Source organism: Aethalodelphis obliquidens, unplaced genomic scaffold (assembly GCF_003676395.1).
Source record: "Aethalodelphis obliquidens isolate GAN/ISIS:26980383/991018 unplaced genomic scaffold, ASM367639v1 scaffold84, whole genome shotgun sequence".
NCBI lineage: Eukaryota > Metazoa > Chordata > Mammalia > Artiodactyla > Delphinidae > Aethalodelphis > Aethalodelphis obliquidens.
Window position 1 is genome coordinate 5837419 of NW_020838028.1, and position 12171 is coordinate 5849589.

At 34.4% G+C, this 12171-nt stretch overlaps 1 protein-coding gene across 3 annotated transcripts in view; it reads right to left on the reverse strand.

Annotated features, from left to right (window-relative positions):
- The window catches only part of CNTN1 (contactin 1), a 378978-nt gene that overhangs the window by 144570 nt on the left and 222237 nt on the right, over positions 1 to 12171 (reverse strand). For all 3 annotated transcript variants that reach the window (XM_027093461.1, XM_027093460.1, XM_027093458.1), the window contains 3 exons: positions 11718 to 11850; positions 8098 to 8270; positions 6247 to 6342 (listed from right to left, as the gene is read on the reverse strand). In XM_027093461.1, coding sequence (XP_026949262.1) covers positions 6247 to 6342; positions 8098 to 8270; positions 11718 to 11850 — 402 coding nt within the window. The remainder of the gene's footprint in view (positions 1 to 6246; positions 6343 to 8097; positions 8271 to 11717; positions 11851 to 12171) is intronic.

Here is a 12171-nt window from a genome sequence, read left to right on the forward strand (position 1 = left end):
ATGTGCAAGAGGGAACTCTGGGCAATGCGTATTTCTCAGTCACAATATGCTGATTCCCTTTAAAACATCATAACCATGTGAAGACAACTGCCACTAGGAAGATCACCTCAGAAAAAGAGGGGATCTCTTAGTTCAAGTTAGAAAGGATTTTAGATGTAAGATGGTGGAAAGTCATGATCTTTTAAAAATGAAATAATCGTGACATGGGGCTTCCCTGGTGGCGCAGTGGTTGAGAGTCCGCCTGCCAATGCAGGGGACACAGGTTTGTGCCCCGGCCTGGGAAGATACCACGTGCCGCGGAGTGGCTGGGCCCGTGAGCCATGGCCGCTGAGCCTGCACGTCCGGAGCCTGTGCTCCGCAACGGGAGAGGCCCCAACAGTGAGAGGCCCGCGTACCACACACACACAAAAAATCGTGACATAATACCCTTTTGCTTTAGGGAACTCAAGGTGATTGGTGAAGCTGCTAATGGGAGTGTGAAAGAGAGCTGAATAGGAAAAACTATAAGAATTGCACACTATATACATTCAGCATGCTTGAGAATAATAATCCAGGGGATTCCATTTAGATTAGCTATGTAATTTTCTCCAGCAATATACAATATTATAAAAGCGAATGAAGATGATTATTCTGTTTTTTCATCTTAACTTTTTAATTATAGAAGTTTATTTTTATTAAAATAATAGGAAATACAGATAAAGTTAAAAAGAGAAAGAAAATTAAACCACCATAATTCTCCAACTCAGAGTTATCATTGTTAGCATACATCTTTCTAGGCATTTATATCTGTGAATGATTCTATTATCTTAATTGTTATTCTTATGCTGATTTAAGGTCAGGTAAAAACCACAGGAGAAACAAAATAAGAAGAAACTTTGGGGGCTGCTTAAATTGCTGAAATCAGGTTCTTGGAATTGGGCAACAAATAATTCCATGTAATCTTTGATCCAAAATAATATTTATAGTATATTTTAACAACTGTAAACCTGTCTAATTTTGAAATATTTTTTTGTATTCTCACTTAAAAAGAAAATTAATAGTTTTGTAATGATTTCTGCACAAAATTAAATTCCAAAAAGTCAGAAAGAGTCAGGAAAGTATAGATTTCCTTACAGAAGAAGGATTTTCTTAGCTATACAATGATTTCAAGATACCACACACAAAATGCATTCAGAATAGTCTGAGTACCCCTAGTTATGTGAATATGGAGAACTGTATTTTAAATCTAGACTAAATATGACTTTGGTCAGTCTATTTTAATTACTATATTTTTCAGTTTCTGTAAATTTTAAGAAAGTTTTCTGTTTACCACTCATTAGAAAAGAGGAATGGGATAATGTTTTACTATTTGAATCTTCAAGGGAGAAACGCTAGGTCAGAGAAGTTATTTCCATTATGTTGATAGAAACATAAGTGTTGGACTACAGAGCAACTGGTCTGGCTGATTTAATGCCCAATGTGGATTCTCCAGTTTACTGAGTTATCTTCTATGTGTCACTAAACAAGACAGATTTGGCCTTTGCCCTTAAGGGACTTGTCATATTAATAGTTAATCTAAATTTATTTAACGAATTTTTGCCTACTGATAAGCCATCTACTTGGATGAAAGAATAATTGCAATATATTGGAAGCTATCATTTCTCATTAAAATAAAGGTAGGAATTGCTATTGCTATTTTTAAACAGGGACACAGAGCTTTAGCTGGTTGACTTCCCTGGGGATATAGAGCAGTAGGGAGGCAGAACAGATCTTCCAACTTCCCTTTCCACCCCAGAACTACCAAAACGGTTCCACGACTGGTGTGGTAGCTGTCCTGCTGCTCGGACTTAAGAATAAGACTGAATTTAGGCAATCAAGAGCCAAACCCTGACCAAGTTCTCACAGGGGCTCAATCGATTATCTATCTGTCTTCCCCTGCCCCATGCAGATGGTAAAATTAACCATCGCTGAAGAAGCCAACACCTGCTTTCTTCATAGCCCTGCTGTCTGGCTTAAAAAATAAATTATTATAAAATTACTTTTTTAGAAAAAGTAATAAGTACCAGCACCTGTTTCAAAAACATTACTTTTATTGATAGATGTCTGGGATGTTTTTCCTTTGCCTCAAGAGAGTCTGGACCATATTACAGGGGGATTTGTTTTGGCCAATTATACTGCATTTGACTAGTTTCATTGTATTACTTTGAAATACATCATTTATCTAACCTTGATAAATAATATATATTTCTCCTTGAAATAGATTTAAAGTACTTAAGTGTTCCCTGGAAGAATAATTCACAAACTTTTTAGAAGATGTTTGTACTTTTTTTGTTAATTAACCTCAATAGAACAGAATTTACCTATACCAATAAAATCACTATAGCTCCTAATTTTTCTTTGATACTCACAGTAAACTATACATTAAACTCTTTCAGAAAGAAATTTATACCAACTTATACCGTGGGCTCACATATTCCCTACAATGCTCTGGCATTCGTGTCTATTTTTGTGCTTACCTTTTTAGTCTATTGAGATTCATTCAATATCATATTCACCATTTCATGAGTTATTTTTCTTAGGAGTATTCCCACTTTCTTATTCATTAAAAAAATTCCCACCATATCTATTACTAGGTATTCCATATTTTGTCAATAGTATCCACCCTTTGAACAATGGATTTCATCTTTATTCTCTCACTTAATATGCACATATATGATTTCTATTTTGTGAGATGTATAACTCAATTTCTGATGGTTCTGAAAATTGGCCAGAAACAAAGCATCATGTTTTCATTTTCTGAGGGTCTAGGGGTTTAGGAAGTCTTACACATTCATGAATTATTGATTGCTATTTAATAAAACAAAATCTTAACAGGAAAATTTATCTTTTAATGAAATTGTAATCACTACATATCCACCAATTTAATGAACACATTTATTTACTCTTTCACTCTCTCAGTCCTCAAATATTTTTTGGACACTTATTCTGTGCTATGCATTAGGCAATCCGTTGTATATCAAATGTTGTTATAAAATTGAATCAACATCTGTACTGATATAGTTACGTATAAGTATTCTTGATAAATAAGTAAACTGGTTCAAATCAGAGTTCTCCCTTTTGCAAGAAACTGTAGAACACCCAAATCCATAGAAAAATGTAATGGATTGTAAACATGAGACTTCCCTTCTAGATCTTTTTCCTGTGCATAAATGAGAAAGACAACATTGCTATAATCGTGAATAAAAAATTCTTAGTAGAGTAAGAAGTACTTTATTTGCTTTCATAATAAGTTTCAAAATACTAAATGTACTAAATGTATTTTATTTACTTTAATAATAATCCATGTTAATTATATATCCATTTTATCATTTAAAAATATATTATTAAATTTAAATCTCACAACAAGGTCTATGAAGTAGGTGGCACAGGAATTATTATTCCCAAATTTTAAACAAGGAAATTGAGATGTAGATATGTCTAAGTTGACTTGACTTAGTAAGGACTAAATCCTAGGTTATCAGATCACCAAGTAGAGCAGCAGGGTTTGACAACTATAAATAGTTGCGTATATAACATTCTTTGAGGCTCAGAATCCAAAGGCAGGTTCCTTTACACCTTCAACGCCATTAAGTTTTAAACTGCAAACACAAAACCTTAACTTAACTGCATATAGGAGGAAGATAGATTTTTGGCATGGAGATGGTAAAATAGTACACATACATACACACATTATGGTTTTGAAGCATATGTCCATTCTTATGTTTGAAGATGGCATGTCTAATGTTCAAAGAGGTCATAATCTGCTAAGAACACAAGCGGACAAAAGGAGATGAAGAGCAGCTCAGATTCTATTCTATGATTAATGATGTTTCTCCAGCTTATTTAAAAGACCTACTTAATTCCCTGCCCTGCCCCTGCCCATATAAACATATGTATCTTTATCAGGATGAAGAGGTAATTAGTCATTTCGCTTAATGATTTGAAGCTTCTATCAACCTTGTTTTGGTCCATGAAATTCTTCATTCGGCACAGTAGTAAAGATGTCACAGAGACTTGAAAACAAGACTTATCTCAGAAAAATCTCAAAGCCTGTTCCCTGGACATTTTCCCCCTTTCTATTTGTACTAATTCCCTAAGTTATCACATGTATTCCTATGGCTTTTAAAACTATAAAATGATGTATCACAAACTGATATTCCTAGCTCAGATGTTGCCCCTGGGTTCCACATTCACAGAAATGCCAATCTGACAGCTCCTTTTGAAAGTTTAAATCAGGCACCTCACTCTTATGTCCATAGCTATTCCTCCAGGCAATTGCAGCTGCATCCTCTCAAGAGCTCATGACAAAAACTTTGATGTCATCCTTGACTCCTGTTTTTCTCTTATATCTCACAGAAAGTCTACCAGCCAGTCCTCTTGGCTTTTCCTTCAAAATATATCTTGAATTTAACCATTTCTTTCCACCTCCAGTGCCACTGCTCTGGTCCTCCATTCATTGCCCAGATGATTGCAATACCTTTGAACTGATCTCCTGGTTTCACCTTTACCCTCCCCTGAGTCTTTTCTTACAGCAGTAGCCAGATTTAACTTTCTGTAACTTAAGTGATGTCATATGACTCTTCTGTTTAAATCCCTTCAATGTAACTCTCACTCAAAGTAAAAGCCAATGTAATTGCTATGGATTACAAGGTTCCAACCAATATATCTCTTGTATCGCTTTGATTTCATTCCTTGCTACCCTGTATCTCATTCAGCAACCTGGCTCACTTTGTCTTCCTCCATACTCCCATTTTGGAACTTTGTTCTTGCTGTGGCATATATCTGGCATGTCCTTCCTTCAAATATCTTCATTTTAGCTTCTTCATTTCCTTCAGGCTTTATTTCAAAGTTACCATCTCAGTGATGCCCTTTATAAAAGTTTAGCCATCCCTTCAACACTTCCTCTTCCCATTTTCCTGGATTATTTTTTCTCCCTTTCACTTATCTATTAATATCTAACATGCTATGTCTATTAACTATTTATCTTGTCTATTGTCTCTCTCCCTGTAGAAGGTCTCTGAGGGAGAGTAGCTTTTTCTATTTTGCTCAATGAGGTATTTCTGTGGTGTAAACAGTGCCTGATACATAACAAGTGCTTACAAGAGATTTGTTGAGTGAATGAGTGATTGAATGAAGCCCATCCAGTGTTGAATATGGTCAAATGTAGACACTGGTGACTTATGGTCATTCGGTTTGTGGGAAACACTATGAACATGATAGGATTTTTTTTTTCATAGTTTTGTCAGTTCTTCAAAAAAAAGACTACTCCCTCTTTGAAATTTTTTTCACAACATTTTGGATTCATAAATTCCTCCTATGTTTATCAATTAATTATCTTTCTCCCATAGCTATTAGAAAGAAAATGATCAAAAAAAATTTGAATTTATATATACATAATTGGAATAGTATATATATATATATATATATGTATATATATGCCACACTAATATATTCCATAGAAAATGATTTATACTAGCCTGTTATGAATCATTCTCTACGGAGATATTTAAAGATATAATATTTTATGTCTTTATGACATAATATTAAAACTATAAGAACCCAAAACATTTTTTTCTGTGAGAAAAGTGGTATTAATATATTGTTTGAAGAGGATATTTGATAAATAAAACAAGTGAAATGTATGCAGTGTTCATCTTTTAATTAACACTTTGGTGGCTTTTCTTTTAGCCATATCAAATTACTGAAAACGTGAATTCAAAAGTTGAATCTTCTAATAGGTGACATTTGATTTAGCCCCTTTCTTCTGGATTGGTACTCCTACAGAGATTAATAATTTATTATGCCTTTATTCCTTTCTAGTGTTTAATTACAGTTCACAGTATACTGTAGATGCTAAATTGTTAATAAAATGGTTGATTATATATTCTTCCTTGGTACTATTCTATTTCAGAGGTCATTTGTAGAAAATCTACAGTGTTTTCTCCTGTGTACCAGGAACTTTAATAGGGACATAATCCAACATATATATTGTTTATAAACTGAAATGACCATAGATTTTTTGGAATTAAGGCCCAGTTATTAAGGAATTAAAAAAGCAAGCATCTATAATCACTAGTAAGTCATGCATTATAAGGTTACACAAATATTGAGTCTTATTTAATTATAAATGTTCCATTATTATTAAGAAAATAAAACAAAAAAATAGAAAACAGAAACTTCCCCATTTCATTTCCTAGGTGCTTATAATCACAGAAGAGCTAAGTTTACCTGGGAAATGGTATGGAGGGTCACAGAGCAACACCATTCCTTTCCCTTCTTTCACTCTGACCTCGGGACGTTCCTCAGGTGGGAAAGGATCAAGATCTAATCATGAAAACAAAAAGGAGAACATTCACTCTCTGGGCAATAGAAAGATTGATACTCATTAAAGTTTATTTTTCAGCTACTAACTCACTTTTAGATACAATAGTTCTCTGTTGGTTTGGTGAAACCTATCAAAGTCAATTAATTCCCTTTTACACACACTGGGATGTGCACACACTACAGAAGAGTATGGACATTGGTAGCACCTGGTAACTATTTGGACAACCCTGAAGATTGAGCATTTCCTAAACTTTGTTTCAGATTTAGGAAGAATCTCCATAAGAGTATCTGGAAATAGTATGTTCAGAAAAACCCAGGGCTCTACCAGAGAAAGTTTTAGGGAGGACTCCAATGGGGAGAAGGAATAAAGATGAAGGGCAGGATGCTAGATGAGGAATGTTAAGGTCAACTATCTCTTGCTCTTTTCCAAATTCTGGGTTTTCCTGTTTTATTTCCTCTACTCTCTCCTGTGTATTTGGAACTCACATTTTGCTTGGTTTTTTGATAGCCTACTATTTGATTCTTCATTTGTTTTACTGGTTCTCTTTCTGTTTCAGTCTTGCCTCATCTCTTATTCCTTACATGTGATCAGTACTCGAATTATAAAATCTAGTTTTTACTTCTCTCAGTATACTTATGTCCCTGAAAATTTATCATTCCAATAACTACCTTTTTGCAAAGAACGCTTCAAATCTACTTTTCTTGTCCTGATGCCTCACTGGAATGCCACCCCTGTCCTCAAAACTTAGCTGACATCTATCTCACTGTGGATAACTTAATGTCACCTCTGCATGTGAAACGACAATTTAAATGCTTCCTCCCATCCTTGAAATTGGTCTTACTTGCGCCCATCCCATTTTAAAGAGAGCAGAATGTTTCTGCCTTTTGACTAGACTTTCCTTAAGAAAATATTGAAGGTCTTTTTCTTTCAATGCAATGCAATCTGTTGTGTATTTCTTCAAGGACTGAGTTTATTATTTTCATTCCCACTGTCACCACACCAATTTAATCGGACTGCACTTCCTGACCCTGTCTCACTCCCTCCTGGTAATCACTACCACTTGGGTCCTTTTAAAATGTCACTTTCATCCTATAATTCACTTTGTAGAATATTTAAACTCTGACATAAAATCACGCACGGAGAACACCTAGTCCAGCTCCTCTCTCAACACACATTTCTCTTTCAGAATAACCTCTAACTTTTAGTTTACCACAATGTTTCTCAAAATATTTTCATTATTATTGTCCCCCAAATGAGAAATTTTATTTAATTTATTCTTAACAAGAAAAATTAAATACTAAGGAATAAAAGTTTTGTTGGGTGGGGCTGAGCGTTGGAGAGCCATAGACCATTATGTTGTAATATCTAAGATGGTTCCCCCCACTGCAAAAACCAATTTTCACTACCTTGGGGGTGATATCACCCCCACTGAGAATGCATAGCTTAGCATTTCCATTGATAGTAATCTTTAGAAACTTATTCAAGATCTTTTTGAACATGGCCTTAGTTTATTTTCCAGTGTTATCTTTCACTACTTCAAGTACATTCATAACACCCCTCGTGACATTTTGCTCTCCTGAAATTTTTTCTTCTCCACACAATTAAGGCCCACTAATCTGGTAAGACACACCTCATCTATGGAGTCCTTCACTTTCTTTTTTTCTTGATTTCTCCTTTTGTTAAACTCTTATGATAACATCTAAGTTTTACTTCTCCCAAATGCATTTGCCCTTTTTAAAGTTACAATTACTTACATCCAAAGCTCAAGGTTGCTTCAGTGCTTCTGACCATTCCGTAGTTATTTGATGCTAAACAGTAATATACTCCAGCATCTTTCTGTTTGTCAGGATTGTTGATAACAAGGTTTCCTCCTACCATACTGTACCGATCACTTGTCAGATCAATATCCCCATTATTCATTCTCCATCTGTGAAAAAAAGAAATAAATGTCATATCAAAGGCCAAGAGGACTGCAAACAGTGTACTGGGCTAACATTGTTCTAAAATAATATGAGTATAGCTCCATGTGAAGTCAGGTGATTAAGTAGTTGACTCAGAGTGGTATTTATTCACATCTTATAATTCTGTGCCTCTGGGCTCATGATTTATAATTCAGCTCAGGCACAGAAAGGTAAATGTTCAAGTGTATGAATAATTTCCTTTTTTTTCATGAGGCATCCCAAAGGACAAATATTTCATTGAATTTTGCTGCATAAACTGGTTTCTTAGCAGATATACATGGATTATAAATGATAATCTTTTATGCACTAGTTTAGATTAATGCATATAGATATATTGTATAAAATATTAAAAACATTCCTATAGCAGAAATAAAATATAAAATATCAATATCTGATTCTAAATATGAGTCATTTTTGAAAAAAACATACTAATTGAAATCAGGATTCTTCTCAGTAAATGTCATATTCTGACCACTAGAGGTCGATCACACTATTTGAACATGATTAAAGTCAACGGGGTCTTCGTTTCCAAGCCACAAGTACACTATTGAAGGTATATTTACATGGAGATGACGTTATGAATAAACCAACTAGAAACAGGAATCTAAGTTTCTTGGTGAGATGATGAGAAGATTGCATATATAAAATAATTGTCAATTAAGTTGACCACCTGCATAATTTTATACTCATGTTCTATCAGGGTTAAGGTTCCATGTCTTCTGCAATGTTATAAGACGAGCCATGGTGAACCAGTGGGCTGTGGTCCCATCATTCATTGCCTGGCTGCACAATTCTGATTAGGGTCAGAATCTTGCCAAAGAGGTCTAATGATTTTATAATATTTTTTAATAAATCAAATTACTGGAACATTTTTAGTTTTAATTTTTACTGTGTAGGAAGTAATTCAAAAGCGAACAACAGAAAACTGTGCTTTGCTTCTGAAAACCTACCAAATACCAACCCAATGAATAAATCATCCCCCTCACCCCAGCTGATGGCAATATTGTCCCTGACTGAACCATCCAATGTCAAGTCACTTAGTACTTGCCAAGGCAATGGGTTTCTTTGTTAGGCAGTTACCATTGTTATGTTTTACGCCCCCTCATTATATTTACTTTAAATTTTTATTTATTGCTTTAACTTCTTCCCAGTGGGACTGATTCTGCCCTTGATGTTATATAATGATTAAGTTTTGCTGTGTTAAGGTAAGTTCACAGGTCTATTTTATTTTCAGGAAGATTCACCTTTGCTGTAATTCCTTTTACACAGCTTTAAACACAATTTTTATTGGAGTTCTTGTTATTGTGGGAGACAAGGCAAGATAATGAAAACCTCAAGGCTGATGAGTGAAAGGTAAAGTTCCCTGTTGTAACGTTCATGATGTTGCCACGAATAACAAATTATCATAGAACATGCCATAAATATAAAAGTACTATGTGAATGACAAATTACATGATTACCAAGGTAAGTATGGCTTGCCCTGAATATTAAGTAATATTAAGTAAGTTCATAACTGCAAGTGTTCTTCTGTCAGACAAGCTGCATCATGAGCTGAATATTTTTTATTTTGATGTCAAATACAGATCACCTTCCTAACAATTAAACGTCTACTTCTCCCCTTCAGCTCTCTACATTAACGTGTAGATAATCAGGCCGTACTTGTCCTGGGGACTTATGTGCTGATGCAACCTTTGGGGGGGAGTTGGTGATGTATTTGCCAAGCAAAGTTTTGCTTTTCATTGTTCTTTTTTATATTTTAATGAGAAGACTAAGTGGGACTAGCAGGAGGGAGCTAGAGAGAGGTGCTAATCAACATGTACAAAATTTTATTGATGTAAAACTTTGCTTTTTACTGTCTCTGCTGGATGGTGGTAGTGGCGGCAGCAAAGAGAAGTACACGTTCGTAGAACACTATCTGAGAACAGCCTCTGCTGTTCTTTTCTCTTCCATTGGAGCCTGGAGGCTGATTTGCTTAGGTTCCGTGTATGAATGTCAAGGACAGACTGTCACAGAATAACTGTCACAGAATAACCGTCACTGAAATAGTTTTTGAAATGCTATTGACCCGTCTAGATAGATAAATACTGAAAAAAATTATATGTTTCTTTGAAAGTCATAAAACCTGTATTTCAGCCCTGGATCTGTGATTTACTAGCTCTGGAGAAGAGCAAGTCAACTTACTTATTCAGGACTCAGCTTCCTCTCCTATAAAATTTTGTACCTGGATTAAATCTTCTCTAGAGCCCCCATTAGTTATACTATGCCATGTCCACAGTTATGTACATAAATGCCCATTATATATGACTTAAGGGTAGAAATAAATCTAGCCCATCAAATATTTTCAGAACAAATGTGTTATTTATAATTTATAAAATATCTACTTCTACTTTTATAAAATTATAAAAATAATTTTAAAGAGATGGTGATTTTATATATAAATTTATATTTATTTTAAGAAAATTTTTGTAATTATAGCCAGAGGCAAGAGAAAATGAGTTCAAGTATAATTAAATGGGGGGAAGGGGTATTCTCCATGATAACAACTTTTTAATAAAAATAGAAAGTTATTTTTCTATCCATGAGAAGAAAAATCTAGTACTAAAATCAACTTTATTGAATGACAACCTTCAATTAACTCAGGTGACATTAACACACTAGAGACCCAATTTCCCCATCAATCATTCCTTTATTTTCCTGGAACCAAAATCCATTGGCATTTGCTTAAGTTTTAAATCTTATTCTTTACATCAGGCTAGAAACTGTTAGTATACTTTTCTGAACACTCTGAAGCAAGAGAACCAAATGTTACTTTTTATAAAGTTATTTTTGATAGCATAAATATGTACCCCAGAAAAACATAAAGAGGTATGTTATATAGATTGTCCGATAAGTAGAGACATTTAAGGAATTTGCTTTGTTGTCTGGAATATAGATTTGAGACTACTGAAAAAATAGTGCTTTCTAGAGTTATCTATGTAAGAAGCTCTTTAAATGTAGTTAATATAGAAATACTATCCATCATTTGTAGGTATGAGTTATCCAGGCCAATACATACAAAACCAGCTTATCCTCAAATGCATATATTTAAATTGTGCATATTATTCATATAACCATTTTCTTACTTAATAGCATGATCTCCATTAGCCAGTTTTTAAGTGGATAATGTCAAATGACACTGGCATTATCTCTGCAGGAAATAGGAAGTGAATTATTTGCATATATTTGCGAAAACTATCTATTTGGGTATTAACAACTTTAAAAAAATAACCTGTATGACAATATTTTTGTTAATGTTCCTGGACTTCGTAGAAAGCTTTATGCCATAGCTTTCTCTATAGATACAGGGTCATAGATGCTGATCTGTAATCTTTAGTCCAACACTTCTTTCTGAAAAGAGCAATGAGGTACATTACTTGTAAACCGGGAAAGGGCTGGCTCGTGCCCTACAGTTTAGTGAAACTTTTCCTTCCGGTGACTCCTCTGGATAAATGGTATTGATTGGTTGTTCTTCAAAAATTGGTCCAAATCCTTTGTCTTCCTCAGAAACTATAAGAAAAATACAATTATTTTACATTGTTCTATTTTACAAATCAAAGATAATTTGGGTACATTAAAAAGTTTTTTGAAAAAAAGGTCAGAAACATGGAATCTCCATTTTCATTCAAACCAAAGATATTTGCCACTATAATCTTGAGGAAAATGTTCAGGTTCTTTATTCAAAATTCTTTTCTGCCCATCTCTCAGCATTTCTCCAAAAGCACTCTGCGGTGCCATGCTTCACTATTTACGGCTCCTCACGCAAGTCATGCTTTCTATGCCTCTGACACTTTGCACATACTTTTCCTCTTTCTGGAATCACCATCTGAC